At 38.8% G+C, this 19,357-nt stretch overlaps 1 protein-coding gene across 5 annotated transcripts in view; it reads left to right on the forward strand.

Moving 5' to 3' along the window:
- Window positions 1-19,357, forward strand: part of Negr1 (neuronal growth regulator 1) — a 754,675-nt gene that overhangs the window by 281,339 nt on the left and 453,979 nt on the right. For all 5 annotated transcript variants that reach the window (XM_006501576.3, XM_006501578.3, XM_006501577.2 and 2 more), the window contains exon 2: window positions 16,309-16,541. In XM_006501576.3, the coding sequence (XP_006501639.1) occupies window positions 16,309-16,541 (233 nt within the window). The remainder of the gene's footprint in view (window positions 1-16,308; window positions 16,542-19,357) is intronic.

The raw sequence follows: 19,357 nt of genomic DNA on the forward strand, positions 1-19,357 counted from the left end.
AAATATTTTATTCACATGGACATTTTATCTATGTTAAATAATTTTGTATTAACATTGAGATAAGTAGATATGTTCAATTTGTTTCAAACCCAATTAACATCTTCAGTGTGATCACTGTTGGGGTGTAATTTTTGAGAATAGTTTTAACCACATAGAGTGGTTAAACCTATCTATTAGTATTCTAAACCCTCTAAACATATATGTTATTCTGTTCAACTGTGGAGAAATAAGCACTTCCTAGTTATATATCAGTTTCATTCAGCTATTTTTTTCAGATCAGAGAATTGGGCTTGTGAGATGACTCAGTGAGCAAAGGTGTCTACTGTCACACCCAACAAGGAGAGAAAAAAAGAAATGAAATGGAGATTCTATACTCTCTTGTTTTAAAGCTTTTTTATTATGTGTTATTCTCTCTCTCTCTCTCTCTCTCTCTCTCTCTCTCTCTCTCTCACACACACACACACACACACAGATACATACATAGACACACAGTTAATTCCACCATCAGGTGAAACTAAGATGACCATCACATTTCTTTTAGTTAAATTTGAAGCAGGATTTATTAAATACTGGCCAGGAAGTTGGACACTGGCCAGGTTCATATCTCAGATTCCTAGATAATGCTGAAGAATTAATATAGGCAGATGTATATAAAGGCAAAACCCACAAGGCTGTGTACTTTCTGCCTTTGTCCAGTGGGGGCAAGCATACATCCTGATGTACCTCATGCCTCCAAGTGATCGAGTTCAGCCTCTGCAGTTAGGCAGCCAGACTTGGTTTACAGAAGTGAAAACACATGGCTTGTTATCTTACATGAACAGCAGCCCCCAGCATTCCAGGAAATTATCTGTCCTTGGGTAAGTGGGGCTTACAATTTTGTCTGTCCTTGAGCAAATAGTGCTTACAGGCTAGAGCCATTGTTGTTTTATATATCTCTTATGGAACAAAATTTAAACTTAAAACATAACTTTAGCCTTCACAAAACTCACACAAACAAACACACACACACACAGAGACACAAAGAGACAGAGACAGAGAGAGACACAGCGATACACAGAGAGAGAGACAGAGACAAAGAGAGAAGACAGAACGTGGAATTGAACCAAGGGGCTAACCCTCGCTAGGCCACTGATTTACTTCTGAGTTTTTCTCCCAAGCCTATTTTATATTTTTGACTCTAAATCCCTACACTAATTTGCATTAATTAATAAAACAAGCAATAACACCCAGTTTGGCTCAGTTCTTTTTCATGGATCCTGAACTAATTCTTTGCTTGGATGTGCCTTGGGATTTATGTCAGTGCTTATGAAACCAGGTTTTAAAGTTAAGATGACCTGTGTGGAGCAAACAGGATGATATGCGGCTTACTTTGGATTTAGTCCTGGTGCAGTGACTGCTCCATTTACTCTTCTCTCCAGCCTAAATCTCTAAATGAGGTGAATGGGCAAGATGAAACCAGAATTGGAGTGTGTACCAGGTACAGTTACGACTATAGCAGCATGCTCCATCCCCAGCAACTAATTCTGAAATCCCTTCCCATGCAGAGTCTAGGAAATAAGGGGATGTCTATGTGTTATTTCTTTCTCATTTAGAGACCTCATAAATATTCCCCTATTAAATGGTGTGAGTATGCATAAGGAGGGAATATCATTTCCATTCGTTTATCTGCATGAAAGAATAATTCAAAGTGATGCGTGCTGGTCTCTTGGAGACACACATCTTCCATGATGACTCCATGGATGTCCTCAGGGGAAGACTGATCCTATGAAGTTGTTAAGGGTTTGCAAACATGTAATTCCTAGTAAGAATTCCATGGTACCAGAATTAAAATCAGAGTCCCTGTCTTCAGATTTAACTATGGACTTACTTTATAAAACCTGGTGTTAAAGTCCTACTTCTCTGTAGTTGTACATTAGACAAAATGCTGTTATGTAGTTATCAAAATCCACAGAAGATGAAATAGCAGGACATGGTGTGACCAAAAGATACTGAGGTTCAGAGTCTTAGAAACCTTCATCTTCACATCTAACCCAATTGACAAAATTTGCATCTTTTTTGTCACTTCATTTGTTTTTATTATTACTATGTTTGAAAAGATTTAGCTTTTCCCTAGCGAGCACATGGTATGAAGCACAAGGTTCTATCTCCAACACTCTGGTTTACTGGGAAACACTCATGAGAACCGAATGTACCCATTTCCGTGTTATCAACACTCACTTGTTCACAGGGAGTGACTCAGTTTCAATGTGTGCAAGCATGGGCTCCCATACCATACCAACTGTGTGCCTGAAGTTGACTGATCCTGGTGGGAGGCTGCTCATTGTATGGCTGCTGATATCCACTGGAGTGTTCCAACAGACAGGATACTCATGATTTTAATGGTAAACTCTGGATGGAAGGTGAACATAAAAGTGTACCTACAAATGCTGAAGTTTATTCTTTCAATGCTAAGGCTGAAGCCAGACCTCTACTGGCTATGCCTTGGGGAGGATGCTGGATGAATCTGGCCTGCAGTGTCTTAGATTTCAGGTGAATAGGCAAGCAGCTTGCAGATCCATGTGAGTGCACACATGTAGACCTGTCCATTCTTCAGGGACTGCTGTGCTTCTGTCCGAGCTTCAGGAAGTCTGAGATGTGTCCTCTTAGACAGGTCAGGAGCCCAGGATCAGGTGCCTTTATATTTAGCAGGAGAAGGAATGAAGAAGACTCTTCAGCTTGGGCTCCTGTGCTGCACTGTGTTACCTGTTCCTTTGTGCACTGACTTCACGGCAGCTGGGAACTGACTTCTCCCTATGCAAGAGTCTCCTTTCATTCCCAGAATCATACATACACTAATCGGCACAGTGAATATGTCAGTGATATTGAGGGAGATGGAGTTCCTTTCAGATTGTTCTGGTCTCCTCTGGACAGTGGTAGCAAACACCAGCAACTCAGATTCATTTGTACTTACTTTCCCCTTGCTCTCATTCCACCCTGTTTGTTTTAGTAAAGCTATGAGTTCTCCCAAGAGGCCTCTGCTCTTTAGTAAAATTTAGTAGCAACACTAACTTTATAAAGTACTTTTGTATATTTGAATAGTGTCTAGAGCTTTGCTAAGTACATTTCATAAAGTAAGTGATAGAAAAATTGATGGTAATCTCTATTCAGCCCTCATGATGTGTGATTGACAGTTACAAGACAGAAGTCTTTTTTATTAGCATTGGTTTATGACTGCACTGTGTACTTTTAGAGATGTGCTGGTATAGATTTTATTTTTAATGTTTCGATTTTTCCAGTTGCCTGGGTGCAGGCACCTGCAATCCTGGCATTGCAGGGCGGTAACAGGCAGATTGATAAATCTGGCTCAACAACTAGCCCAGCTGGAATGAAACTTTTCATTCAGAGAAACCTCATGGTATCAGATGGTTCCCTGCCTCCATATACCCAAATAAAAAAAGGAAGTTAAATATTCCTTAATTATATTTTGATAACAAAAATTTAATTAAAATGTAAATAGCTTTATTGCAAATAATATACCATGTGGAAGGCATACTGTAAACAAAAATTTTAACATGAAATCCTCAAGAATCAAATAATACTTGTCAACGCAACAAAAGAAAAAAGGGGCATTTGAAACGTGTCATTTCAAATACTTCAAACTACACAGATAATTTCAACAGCTGGTTTTATCTATATGTAATACCTGTCGTATATAACTAACACACCAGAGGAAGCAAACTTAAAGGCATTTAAAAGAAATGAAGCCACCAGCGACTGGAAAGCCATTAAGACCTATTGTGCATGGGTCCACTCCTTTGAAAAAGATGAATTTGTTTAGTGACGAAGTAGGCCTTCCTGTGACTACATCTGGGTTCCACAGGCCAGGTAATCATCTCTTCTCGAACACTGTTAGGTGTCCACTGAGGGTATACTGAGTACCAGCACAAGAAGAGTCCTTCTGGCTCTTGCCCTCAGTCTCAATCTCCTGGTGCCTCTATTCAGAAGGCACCAAGGACCAGTGTGCCTTCTTAAAGCCTTTCCTTTGATTTGCTGTTACTGTTGTTGTTGAAACAGTTTTCCTGTTCTTCTCAATATTAAATGTGCTAAACCTTCATGTTGTAAAGCTTCTAATATGTGATCTAATATTTAATAGGTAATATTAATACTACTGTACTTAATTCCCATACATTCCTCTCTCCTGAAGTCTGAATCCGAAATTGCTAAATGAGTGTCTCCTTTTGGTGATGCTGCCCATATCTCACAGGAAAAGAAAGCAATTGTGCGTGGTTGGTGCCCACCTGACCAGCCAGCTGTGACTCAAGGTGTATTATGCATATTTATGTTTGACCCACAGAGCCCTTTACCTGCTCAATCTGTGTTACATTGAACCTTTCATCTTTCCTAACTAACCATTGGGTCTTGACTATGGCTTCCCAGCCTTAACTTCTTGGAATTATGTTGCTGTTGACAAAACAATCCAGGCTGTCAGGAGCTCTGGTAGAGATAATCAAAGTTGATTCTAGAGTGAATGGATGGATAGAATGGATGGATGGGTGAATGGAAAGCTGGATGTATATATAGGAAGATAAATCATTACATAGTTAGGTTGATGAAGAAAACATCCAGAACACTGATGTTTTCTGAAACTGGGAAAGTTCCCCGTAGCTCTGGAATCTTCTTTTCTTTATGTACAGGAAACATAAGATAGTATTTCACTTAACGAGTTTATAAAATTTAAATTTCATTTAGTTGATTGTCCCATTTCACTGATGTAATATTTTTTTAAATGTCCTCATGAACACCTTTCAAGACTGTCCCTCATATACCTGAACACATCTTCATTGCCTAAAGAAAGCATTTCAAGCCCATGACATGTGCATTCATCTGGCTTTCATCCCTGTAGGTGTTAGGGTCATAGGGCCTTGCTCCTCCCTCTCCATCCCATGCAGACATATTGCAATCACACAGCGACCCTTCCTAGTTTCTCCCGTTCCTCTGTACTCATTTTGGTCTCTCTTTTACACACCCATCTGTAATTCTGAAAATGATTCCTACTTATAGGTAGCCACCTTACTGGCCTCATTCTCTACTTCGTTTTCTTATTCTGATGTGATGATATATGAGCCACCCTCTTGGTGTTCATCAATCGAGGAACATCTTAGGATGCTATGGTGATCTGTCAGATATTTTGCTTAGGCTCCTTTAAGATTGTCAATGTTTTTGAAGCAAAGCATATTCTTGATTCTTTTAAATTTTTTTTGTTTGTTTACATAGACTTCAAAGGGAAACCACGTGTGGGAATTGAGGTGGGAATGGAGAGTCCTGCCATTCATTTGAAATATTTCTGTTTCTTTGTAAGATTAGAAAAGTACATTTGATTTACCCTGTTTCCTCTGTTTAAATATAAAACTGGAGTTTGAGGACCTCTGCCAACATGTCCTCACTGAGATGGCCAACCCATCTTGCCAGGGCCACACAGCATCTGTTAGATAATGATGACTTTCGACCATTGCTAAAGATGGCAGGCAAATGTTTTCCATTATGAGTAAGAGAATTTGGCATTTGGCAAAATCAAAAGTATAATCTGCCAAAACCAGTTTTCTTTCATTAGTGGACTAGTGTATATTTCAAAGGAAAATTTTATCCATCCATTTATTTATAACTTTATAAAATACCACTTTAAAATCGTTGTGATACCCATAAAGTCTATATTTTATAGCCTATCCCCACTCCATGGTTGATTCACATAAAATGCAAGCAATCCTTGAAAAAACTGGACACAATTGATCTGAAATCCTAAACACATAAAGATTATTAACTAATGATTTAACATAAAGAAGAATATATGGCGGTTTCTTCCAAGGGCTCATGATTACAGAGGCCAATTAGAGACAGAAAAAAAGATGAATGTGTCTAAACACTTCATCACCCATGGAGCCCTTTGAATTAGGACTAAATCATGAATGAAGGAGCCCAGAAAACAAGAAAAGTGAGAAACAATAGGCCTGCATTGATCGATCAGAACCCATCGTGGGTGTAGTAAAAGAATCTGATTGTGGCTGTCGTCTTAATATGATTTTACACTGCAGTTCCTGCTTAACCAACTTGCAAGGCTGCTCAAAATAACGCCCTGTGAAAGATAAGAAAAGTGGATACAGTACATTTCGATTTTCATAAAGGATTCTGACAGCTTCCTGGGAGAGATTAATGGCCAAGGTAGAGAACTGTTGAGAATACACTATGGGGCCCTTTACATGGGAAACCAATTCAACAGTAAAACAGCATCTGAGCATAAGAATATTTCAATAGGAAAAGAATTTCAATTTAAGCAATGATGTTTAGTGGGTTTTGTTTTTCTTAAAAAAATCCTGTCCATTGTTCTTCCCTAACTTATCATTTATGTGCCTTTGTACAGTTAATTGTGCTGCTCAGATAGGTGCTACACTAACTATAAATTATGTGGAAGTGATTATCAGCCTGTTCAACAAGGAAAGTGGGTGGATGTGAAGGCTGTGAGTGACAAACTTGCCTTTTCCTCGTGAATGAATGAACCCTGACCTATGAGATGGGATCACCAAAGGACAAAAAAGTCAGACTATTCCACCAAGGTGCAGTTTCCTGAGGTTATAGGAAAAACAATAACGATATCACATTGTCTGAATCAAATATAGATCCTAGTAGATGAGATTTAAGCAGATGATGCATGGACAATTGCAGCTCAGGCTGCCGTATCCCCATTTGTTGTCTTTTAATTTTGAGAAATGCAACTTTGAACACAGGTTTGGTGTGAATATTCATTCAGAGTACGCTTGGGCATGGCTTTGGTCTGTGGGAAGACGTGAGGAGGATTCCCAGGCATGGCTCTCTACCCACCTGTGTAGGCAGAAACTGAAACCAAAAATGAGAAAGTCTGGAGGCAAATAAGTGGACAGCAAAGAAGAAAAAGAAACTACTGAGCACAGTGCTTTTAGACGTCTACAGCCTTCAAAGTCTAATTTGGTTCTACACTGCACAGACCACCTGGAAGTACACCTGGAAGGCAGGTCACATGCTACTTCTCAGGCATATTTTATAAAACCTCAGTAGCAGAAAGAGTTGAGTCATAGATACTTGTGCCAGACAAGTCGGGTGAAATACAAAAGAGAAGACTTATGACAGTGGCATTGAGGCTGTGGGGCATTTTATACTAGGGGTGACTTTAGCAAGAATCCTTTTACAGATTCAGTGGAGTCTTCATCTGGAAGGCCAGCGTTCACGGTACATGAACACCGACCACAGAACGGTTACTGCACCTCTCTGAGGATGTAGACGGCACGAGGAGCATCACGACAGGTCTACCCATTGCAGAGATTTATTTACAAAAACAGTTTTTCTCCCAGTTTCTAGTCACAAACACAAAATCTAGGAACCCTTTTTTGCATAAGCAAAATCAGGGCTTCCCCTATCCCATATATCCAGATAAATGTCCTCCTTAATAGGAAAATTATTAACTTCTTAAAGTATAAATATATTTAATAAAATTTACCATAACATATGTGCTTTGATAAGTTATCTACTATTAATAATAAGACATTTAATTTACTTGTATATTGTCTTAGAAGTTTTATGATCACAGCGTTATTTTCATACTGGCTTATGTGTTTAATTTTGTAGCCAAGAAGATAGACAACAATAAAAGATGTTAAATACCAAAAATTTAAATTAGGACTAAATTATGTACTAAAAGTGGAAGTCATTTCAGTTTCAGGACAAAAAAAACCTAAACCATCTAACATTTCCTTTAGAAGTAATAATTATCTATATACTTTATAAAAAGTGATAAATAAACATCAAATCACTGTTATTCAGACTTCTTTGGATTCACTTAAAGTGATAAAAAATTTAAATAGGTATATTTATAATAATATGAAATTATAGTTCAAAAAGATCATAGTATGGGGTAAACATTTCAGACACCAAGTTCATTTTTGTTCATAGTTTGCATACTAATGCCTTATCATATTTTCTTCTAAGTTATAGAGTCGTGTTTGTCTTGCTTTGAAACCTGATGTTTGATAGTAAGACATATATATCCATAGTAAATTATAGTCATGCATACCCCTGGCTCAATCCTGGTATATTAAAGTGGCTAACTGAGTCCAAATGACAACAATCAGGTAGAGATGCTTAGCAGCCCCATTGCACAGGTGAGAACACTGAGGCAAAATAGCTTCTTCTCAAGTTTGCCTTTGTTAAAAATAATATCTAATAAAATTCAAATTAGATATTGTGTTTAACTTTATATTTAATTTTAATTGGGGAGGGGATATAATCAGTTTGAAATTGTTTCCAGGAATTTTGTTGAGATAATAAAAACACACAACCACTTTTTCCTCTGTGTGGTGCTCCTGGTTTATATTTTAAGACATAGCTCATGTTGAGTTGTGGCTTATTAATTTTCTTTAGAGAAAAGATAAATATGGATTAATGGCCCTTTAGTTAGCAGTTGAGGACTGGCTTTAATCATTCATACTGCGAGTCATTTGTGTTTATAAAATGAAATCTGCACTCACTGAAAATACTTTTTACTTGAAAAATTGTAGGTGAGAAGAAAAGCAATTCATTTTGTTATCTCACCATCAGTATTCACAGATACCGAAAAGTAGTGTTTTCTTTGGGGCGTGTAGAGTCTGACCATACATGCACTGGAAGCTGCTTGTCTTAGTGGCATTGTGTATATGCAATGGCAACCCATCTAATGGTTTAAATGCAAAGGCAGTTGATGGGAGTGAGAGAAGCTATTGCATGTTTTCCTTCTGCTTTTACTCCTTGCACTTGTGTGGAGTGAGATCCACACAGAATACAAAAACAGCAAGGCTTCCCACAGCCCAGAACTACAGCTCTGTTCTCTGGGTTTCCACCTTCACTGCTGGCCCCTGATAGGATAAACCCTCCTGCTGGCATCTGAATGTAGCATGCATCCCCATTATAGCTCCTGAGGTGGAAGTCCAACTTCTTACAGAAGCATCTGCCGTGGAGACAGCAAAGCAGACAGAAATCCCCACGGTGGTTTGGAGCACCTGCCAGTTAGCAAAAGACTTGACACTCTTCCAGATTTGGATATCTCACGTTTGAGTCCATGTGGGGAGAAAGCAAGCTTGCTTCACTGAGTTCAAAATTTAAAGTGTGGAAATGACAGGAGTGTCTGACATGAGACATGTTTAAAGCTATCAGAACATGGGGCCTTGAGTGGGCTTCTCCAGCATGCAAGGCCTCCCCTTCTGAGTAATTCCCTGTGCCTGTGAACATATACCTGAGAACTGTGGTGCTGATACGTGCTTCTCAGGGTGTGTGCAAGGGGGGAAAGAGATGCGATGCAAGGCCTTTCCTGTGTGTGTCTTCTCCCACAGTGGCCATCCACTTGAGGAGATGCATCCTTGTTGTCAGGACATGATGCTTTCTTCTATAATGGATTGAACATGAATGAGAATGAATGCATTTGCATATTGAGAATTTCCTGGTTGCTTCATTCAGAGTATATAAGGTGTCTTTGACATCACTCTTAGTTGTTTTACTTAAAAGAAGTTAATGCTGTGTGAATTATTTGTAAATAATGCAGGGTGACCCGTAAACATCTGGCAGTATCTCTTATAAATACAGACAAATAAAAGCCAAATATATTAACATGTGTTATTGCATAAACATGTAAGATAATTCTAGGTTAATGTAGATAGAATACTTAGAAATATGGTTTAATCCATAACAAAGCTTCAGTTATCCTCTAAGTAATAAAAATTTTAAATTATTTTATGCATTTACATTCCAGTTATTGCCCCAACTCCCAGTCCCTCCCACACACACCCAGTTTTTCATCCCATTGCTCCTCCCGCTTGCCTCCAAGAGAGAGCTTCCCCTCCACCAACAGGCCTTGCCCTTCCCTCAGGCCTCATGTCTCTTGAGGAATTAAATGTATCTTCTCCTACTGAGGCCAGACTAGGCAGATCTCTGCTCTATATGTGCCAGGCCTCAGACATGCCTGTGTATGTTCCTGGTTGGTGACTCAGTCTCTGGGAGCTCCCTGTGGTCTGAGTTAGTTGAGATTGATGGTCTTTCTGTGAGGTCACTTGCCCCTTCAGCTTCTTCAGTTCTTCCCCCAATTCAACTATAGGGGTCCCCGACTTCAGTTCAATAGTTGAGTATATGTATCTGCATCTGTCTCAATTAGCTGATGTATGGCCTATCAGATGACAGCCATGCCAACCAAGCTCCCATCTGTAAACACATCATAACATCAGTAATAGTGTCAAGCCTTGGTACCCCCCCCCCCATGAGATGCATCCTAAGTTGGGCTAGTCATTCCATGCAGTTCTTTTATACAGGAACAATTCTGGGTCAGAATTTTTGACTGTGGTTTACTAATTTAGTCCCTCCACTTGATTCCCTGTCTACTGGAGGTGGACTCTTTGAGTTCCCTCTTCCCAGTGTTGGGCATTTTGACTAGGGTCACCCCCATTGTGTCCTGAGAGTCTCTCACCTCCCTGGGCTCTAGTACTTTCTAGAGGGTCCACACACCTTCCATACCTGAGGCTACATATTTTCATTTATTCTCCTGGCCCTCTGGGCTTCCCTCTGTCATCCCTTTCTTACCCTGTCCCATGGAAAGGTAGGATTAACATAGTGAAAAATGACCATCTTACCAAAAGCAATCTACAGATTCAATGGAATCCCCATCAAAATTCCAACAAAGTTCTACACAGACATTGAAAGAGAAATTCTCAATTTTATTTGGAAGAAAACAAAACCCCAGTATAGCCAAAACAATTCTCAACAATAAAAGAACTTCTGAGGGAAATCACCATCCCTGCCCGCAAACTGTACTTCAAAACAATAGTGATAAAAACTGCATGATATTTATACAGAGACAAACAAGTCAATCAATGGAATAGAATCGAAGACCCAGAGGTAAACTCACATACCTATGGACACTTAATCTTTGACAAAGAAGCTAACAAATATACAGTGGGGGAAAAAAGAAAACATCTTCAATAAATGGTGCTGGTATAACTCTCAGTCTATATGTAGGAGAATGAAAATAGATCCATATTTATCACTTTGCACAGAGCTCAAGTCCAAATGGATCAAGAACCTCAACATAAAACCAGGTACACTGAGTCTAATAGAAGAGAAAGATTATGGCTTTCAGTTCTTTGCTCATTTATACTTAAAAGATTATCACAAAGAATAACTTGAATAAAAAATATATATGATATAGATTTTTTTCTTTCACAGAACAAGAAATCAATGTTATATGTATTAGAAGTTTTTACTTATACTATAGGAGAAGCAAATATATCACTAATGTGGTATAATTCCCATGAACAGTAAGTGTACAGATCCCATCAATAATACTGAGTACAGGGATGGAGACTTAATGTGCATGTACTGATGTTAATGATACTTCTATCCATCACAGATTTCAATATGCCTGCCATCTAGAAGTTATTCCTTTGCTCAGTGACTATTTCCCTCATTGTTAATGGTCGTAGCGGTAATGCTTGACCATACCCACATACCTCAAAGACTTGTCAGATCAGAATGAAAAAATACATAATATGCTTAGAAAAATATCCATCACCTGATAATAGCTGAGAAAGTTAGCATGAGGATTGTAAAGGGTTTTGTAAATTTTGACTCTCTGACATGTTTAGACTTTGTGATGCAAGCACATGGAGATGTTTATGTGGCAGGCATTCTGAAGTACAGTGAAGAGAGCAGTGTGGCTAACTGGTATACCCTTTCACTACACAGTCATTCTCAAGTAGCTTTGATTGGAAGTGGAGATATTACTCGTTTCTCCTTTCCTTTCGTTAATCAACACATTGTGAGAAAACTGAGATAGTAATAGGAACATAGTAAGCTCGTTTTCACTGAGCTCCCCAATTCCCACGTTCAGGATTTGATCCCCATGGGGGCAGTATTTTCAGCAGAATCTATTAGAATTGCTTCACAAGTGGGACCAGCTAGGACTTCATACCCAGCCAGCCCAGAGCTTCCCATCTTCACATCAGCTGCAAAGAAACATCCCGAAAGAGTTCAGAGGAGCCAAGCATTCCTCAACATGGATTTGTAAGATTAACAGCTGAGGCAAAGTAGAATATGTCATGCTCGGCTCGTGTCTTGCACATTTTCCAATATCCAGATGTTTGTCACCATGAATATGAAAAACTCTGACTGGTAATGTAAGCATCTGAGTGGTATTTGATGTGGTACTAACACAGCTTATGTTGGTGGGTATATTTTGGGGGTTTCTTTATCTTCCAACAAAGCCAGTAGTCTAGCAGGTTATTTTTTAAATGGAAAACATTTTTCTAGAAAGACATCCTATACTTAATATATGTTCAGTCTAGAACATTTTACTTGGATTATTTGTCCATTCTTCAAAGGGATTCTGAGAGTTAAATCCAGAGATGTAAAACCATGAGGTTTTAGTCAGAGAATAGGTGTCACCTCCTCCGTCCGGCTACTGCACTTAGCATTCATACTTGGCCAGAGAACAGGCATTACCTAACCCCATTACTACCCCTGCATTCTCACATCACCAGTCCCTTCCTTTGTATGCATATCCCTGCAGAATGAACCAGAACTGTCCACAATGCCACAGGCTATGTCACTGTGGCTCATGGTTCATTTGTTCCGGTCACAAGCTGTCTATCTCTTTCCACATCTGTAAAGCAAAGTAGCACCTATAATTTAAAGTGCCTGGAGCATTCCACAAAGCATCTCTTGGTTTGGAAAGCTCCTCAATTCAAACAGGATTGCTGTGACTTACTTCAGATCTTTCAGTCAAGTGGTTCTCAACCTATAGTTCATGACCCCTTTTGGGGGTCACATATCAGATATTTACATTATAGTTCATAACAGTAGTAAAACTACAGTTATGAAGTAGCAACAAAATAATTTTGTGTTTGGGGGTCACTTCAACATGAGGAACTATATTTAAAAGCTGTATCAATAGGAAGATTGAGAACCATTGGCATATACTTTCCCCTGCTGTCTCCCGATATCTGCCCATCACTTCACACCTCCCTCTACTTAGGTAAGCCACATGTTCGATGAGGATTCTGGGAGGAGTGGTGGGTAATATAGTCAATATGTACCTTAAACAATTTAGTGATAACACTAGTTAAATATGGAACTAGTACCAGAGAATGCTAGCAGAAGAGAATTCCTGTGACAAATAACTTTTGCCATCTCCCTGAGGCAGGTGCTCCGTGCTGGCTGAGAACAGCCACAGAGGAACTGTCAGCTCGGCAGGCCAAGTCAGAAATACCTCAATACTCAGGACATGTTAGAGACCACTGGGAATCATGGCTTTCTTTAGAGAAACAGGAGGTCTTGACTTGACCTGATTTAAGTGTTAGAGTTTCCCTCTGTCTTGTCTGCAGATGGAATCTGGGTGCAGGTGTTGTGGGCAGAAAGACACAATCAGAATATTTGTTACTTCCTTTTCTGGACAATTGGGGATGCGCTATGTCATTTGATTGTAAATACTATATAAACCAGGTTTTATGGAGATTTTAACCTGTTGATGCCAGGAGTCGTAAAACAAAAGGTTTTGCTTAATAAATGTCAGAAGAATAATTATGTATTATAGTCTCTCAAGTGGCTCTCACTTTCATCACACGGTACCTGGTCCTGTTCCACTCTTTAGTGAATGTCTAACACACCAGCCAACTCCATATTCTGCAAAGGAAAATGTTTTCATGGAGGACAACATGGGGAAGAATGATCAGGAAAACCAGGAACTATTGTTATTCTCAAAGACTCCATATACTAATGCTAAATCTAATAACACACACACACATAAGCGTGAGTGTGAACTTGGCCTATTTAACACATTTTCTGCAGTCATTGCCTTAACCTTAAAGCTATATGTATTCATTGCCTATATCATGCGACTTTAGAAACCCTCATACCTAAGTCTGACCAATCCATTTGTAAAATTCCATATACAGGAGTTTTAGTTGTCAATCATACTTCTGTTACTTGTGATCAAGAAGAAAGGTGTTGAAATGCAAGGAACATATTTTTGTCATATTTTTGTCAGACTCTCATTTTGCTGAACATGTGTTCTGAAGAGTGTTGGTTTGGAGCCAGTGACAGCTATGGACTGTTGTTCTCCCAGCAAAGGACACATGACAGAATAGAGAATATTTCTCTGTTTTGCTTGGCAAAGGTCAGTCTGTTTCCCCATGGTGGCCTCTGGTATACCAGAACAACAGATGAAGTTTAGGTCTGGATATGATTGCTACTCTGGGGAGTCCTCTTGATCTCAGAGGCAAGCAAAGCTTTGTCAGTCTCTAGAGAAAAGGAGCTGCCCAGCAGAGTCTCCAAATCAGACTTCCATGGCAAAATACCCATTCCTAATTAATTTTCTGCATCCTTTAGAATAAACAGGTTAAGCAATCGGTCACATTCAGTAAATAAGAAATTACTCGCAGTAACATCTGCAACATTCTAATCATCTTTCCACTTCCAAAACCATCTTGCAAAGTCTTTGATCTACATTGCATCATCAGATATGGATTTTAAAAAATAGTCCTGTTTGCAAATGCACTCCTATAAACCACTCACCAATGGAATGTCTTGGGGAAGTCATTTAACCTACACATCTTGATTTATTTTCTAGAGATAAATGGTGTAGCAAGTCTTACCCTCCAGGGCTGTGTTAAGCACCCTAATATAAATACCAGAAATGCAGAGGTCACACAAGGAGCACTGGTGGATCTACATACTAAATGTAGAGAGTTCAGCACGACACCAGCATGGACATGATCTTGTTTAATGAGAAAACTGCTCCCTCTATCTTCCTTCTGTATATTATTAAGAATTAATAACACACTGAAATTGTTGAATTATAGCATTAAGGAGGTATTATTTTCTTCATTGAATACATAAGGAAAAGCTTTTCAATTAAAAAATGCCCTTTACAACCCCTACTGCTTTAGATTCTGTAGATGGGGAAGCTGACTGCAAATTGGATTCTTCCAAAACCTTGTTCCTTGTTCACCCCCTGATTAGTTTCATAAACGTGGTAGTGGCTGCCAGTTGCCTTCAACTTGCAATTTTGTAGCAATCTCAGATTCTATGTTCAATCCCCCAAGGCGTTCTGTGGAAATGCTGTCAGACTGTTCAGATATACGAATTCTCCTTCTCTAGCCATGCTTTGTACTTATTTAAGAAAACTAGCCTTTAATTTGTAACAGAACCCTTTAAAAAAAAGAAAGAAAGAAACGTTGAATTTCAAACCTCAGCAAAAATCACTGGCATGTGACCCAGGCCTTCTGCTTCTGCTCAGCCTGCTGCTTTCTTTTGAACATAGGACTGTGTTTCTGAATCTTGTTCTAGCATCTGACTTTGGATCTGGCTTCAGGTCTCACCTGATGATGCACTGACTGTCACCAAGCCTGCTGTCTTCAGTCTCTATCATCCCATCCTTCATCTCTCCTACACTACACATCTTGCTCATTTCTGGTGGCTCTCTCACCGTAAGACCCACAAAGTGGTATCTGTGGTACCATTACCTCGCAGCCCTCTGAACTTCTCAGATAGCTCATCTTCCAGGAAGTCTTGCAATACCCAGCCTTGACACTCTCTCTGGGCCTGAGAACTGTAGGTTTCTCATGTACCTGAGTCTGATGTCATTGATTCATCGTCTCCTCTGTACACTTACAATAGACTGCTGTCTCTCTTCGTCACTAGAGAGCAGCTCCTAGAGAACAAGGATCATGCACATCCCCAGCCATAAATAAGGGTGTGGTAGCAGTTTGTCAATAAATTAATGTCTCATAGTTATTGAAGAGACAACACAGCTTTGTCACTAAAGATCTTACACTGATAACAGCAGCAGTTTGGTAAAAATAGCTTATACCTTGTAAATGTTAGGTCAATGTTCATTTTTACCAGCTTGATACTCAGCAGGTTTTCTTAGAATTATTAGCTATGTGGTGCTCTTATGCTTAGAGTAGCTGGTACACTTCATCCAGAGCTAGACCAGCTCAAAGATGACTCTCTAAGACCTCTGGCACTCCCTGAAGTGTCAAAGAAGTATGATTTCATATAGAAATGTATTATGTAGACTTCATTTATATTTATTAATCATTATATAAACAGAGAAAATGTTAAGAGAGTTTGGCTCTGAACTGAAGCACAGGCATACACACAGAACAAAGATGCGGTTATTCATTCTCATTATAATTAACAGTCTCTCGTTCTTCTTTCCTTCCCTCCCTCCTTTTCTCCCTTTCTCCTTCCCTCCTTCCCTTCCTCCATACCTCCCTCGATGTCTAGGTGTTACTTGGAAGATGGAGCATCAAAGGGTGCCTGGCTCAACAGGTCAAGTATCATTTTTGCTGGAGGTGACAAGTGGTCAGTGGACCCTCGAGTTTCCATTTCCACATTGAATAAAAGAGACTACAGCCTCCAGATACAGAATGTTGATGTAACAGATGATGGCCCGTACACCTGTTCTGTGCAGACCCAACACACACCACGGACAATGCAGGTTCATCTCACTGTGCAAGGTGAGTGTTTCCTGGAGAGCTCCTTAGGAGGGATAAGCTTGAAATGAAATACTGAGATAGTAAAACACCCAAGTTCCAGAAGGGCTACCTTGTGGAATTTCTGTGTGAACTATTTAACATGGGTATTGAGTTGACTCAGAAGCAGCTACCAGTATTCAAGGATGTGTTGTCATTATCCTGTGAATTATCTTCTAGGTTCCATTAAAGGGTAATGACGATTTAAATCCAGGAATCCCCACTTACAAGAACAGGCAATGGCCATTAACAGCACATTATGATTTTTGTATGTGATATATTTCATATCTTCCCTTGAGTCATCTCTGAAATAAATCTTGGAAAATCCATAATTGATACATTAAAATAAGTACTTAAAAACCCAGAGCACATACGTTGAAAAGTAAAAGGGTTGTGAATTGTGAGTGGTAACTCTAAAAGCTGCCTCCCCAACCTTCCTGCACATTTTATCTCCTCTTGCATTTGAGTGAAAATGCAAAGCGAAACCTTCTAGAGTAACTCAAGTTAAATACAGAGTAATTGGAAAGCTCTTCACAGCGCCTTATGTCTGATTGAGCTTCAGCAGATAACCACGCTAGTCAACTAATAATCTGTAAAAACAGTGTTGTCCCATTTTCATACTTAGCGTAAGAGCCCCTGATCCTACCAATGCAAGTACCCTTTAAGAAAACGTATGACTTTGATCTGTGGAGGGTAAAAATGCATAATTTGTCCCTTACATAATACATTGTCCTATACATGTATGTGTTGTCTGCATGAAATGTTTTGCTCTCTGGATCTCAAAACAATGCTGTAGTAATCACTAGTAAAATTAGTAACAAAATGGATGGTGTCATGTCCCACCCTGGGACTTGGTGCCTGGTGAAGCTGAATGGGAGACTCGGTGGTGTTCCTGTCTTTACACTTCTCCCTCAAGGCTGGATCTGAATTTGGTTTATGGGTTAATGCCTCAACATAGTGTCTATCTCTAACCTTTGTAAATGACCTCTACTCCCTCTTATACCATAAGAACCTCAGTGCAAACAAAACTTCAATTGCTATTAAATATTTCAGTCATGGTGAGGTTAAACTACTTAATTCTACAATTTGCTTTCAGGAGACAGTTTATAATGGAAACCAAATCACTAGATTGTAGATTGTTGCCTTCTGCAGTGATATATGGTTTTCAAAGTCAGATTTTCATGAGATTCTACCTGGTTTTGTAAGATAGATGCCTGAGGCAGGTGGTCAGTCTTCTATCAATTGCTTTACCATGACCTACATCTACAGCCCAGAGTCCATCTTTTCATGGTGATTATACAAGCAATCTAGAGGGTAGGGTTTGGTCTGACTTCAAAGTGGATGAGAAATTGCAAAGCACAGACACATCTCATCTCTGGACTCATTCTAATGTCTCCTCTTCTTTGCCTTTCTATCCCTTTCTACCCATATTTCCAGGAAAAAAAAATGTATGGCAGACTCTCTTTTATTCTGAGAGGAAATATTTGGATGACAATGTATGAAACAGTCAAGATATGACATTTGGTTGTCCTTTGCAACCTGTAGGTTTCTATGCTATATTTCTCAATACTTCTCAATGTATCTCGAATTGATTTTCTCTCCCCTGTATCACACCCATGTGAACTTGACAATGGGATGTATGCCCTGTGCTAGTACCTATTTATGTCTACTGGTGTTTATTTTCAACATTTTTACTGTAGAGGCTGTATTACAGCAGTAAGTCCTTTTAAAGAGATTGCATGGCTTCTCAGATAGTGCTAGTTTCTGAAGGTCATTTGATGTTCATGAACCTCTGAGCAGTGATGAATGTGCTTGCTGAATGCTTGATCATATGTTTTGTTCCTTTAGAAATGGAAAATTCATGTGACTGTTTTGAAGGTATGTCGTGAGATCAAATTAAAAGCTAATAATTTTACAGTATTTATGAACATAATTACTTATTATAAGTTGATTGGCATGTGGGACATTTTCCAATTACATTAATAAAGCTCATGGAATACATTAATAGGCTTGTCAGTCAACTCAAGAACTAAATAAATGCCATAAAATGCTAATCCTACTTAAGTTACATTTCTTCTCAGTGAGCAAAAATAAGTGGATATGCATAGACACTTGGGCTTATCTGGATAATTTAGAGGAATGTGCTCTTTGCCAATTGATTTGCCAGTCCTTTACTCACCAAGATAAACTAAGCAACTGCTGCAAGAATACATGCATTGTGTCTGTCATACATCTGCCACACATCTGTCAACAAAGCTTGTTCTCATTGGGTAATCTTGTAGTTATGGGATTTGGATTTTTAAAACATTATTTTTGAAAGTAGATTAACAAACAGAGGCTCATATATCAGGCATCACATAGGGGACATGTTTGGTGCAATTTGTTGGTGCTGTTAATGCCTTTAAATTATTTATTCAAACAATTTAACAATAAAGAAGAATGACAAATCAGCATATCTATATTATAATCTGGAATTTCCCCCAACAAAATGGATAATTGACTTACTACTAAATTCTAACTTGAAAAACTACTCAACCCCTTGAGTTAAACTCAGGAAATTAAAAAATGTACTATGTCATAGTTGATATTAATGTAAAAAAGTGAACAAATGTGTTCAATAAGGAAATTAACGTTTTATTGTTTATCTGCAAGATAACACTGATAAATTGAATTTCTAACCATGTTAAGTTTCTAAGTATGTGAAGCAATGCTAACAAAGAATAAATATATGTAAGGATGAAAGACTGGCTTCAAGTCAGAGGTCCCAGTATTAATGCTGGATGATGGGAAATATGATATCT

This window comes from Mus musculus, chromosome 3 (genome assembly GCF_000001635.26).
Source record: "Mus musculus strain C57BL/6J chromosome 3, GRCm38.p6 C57BL/6J".
Taxonomy (NCBI): Eukaryota; Metazoa; Chordata; class Mammalia; order Rodentia; family Muridae; genus Mus; species Mus musculus.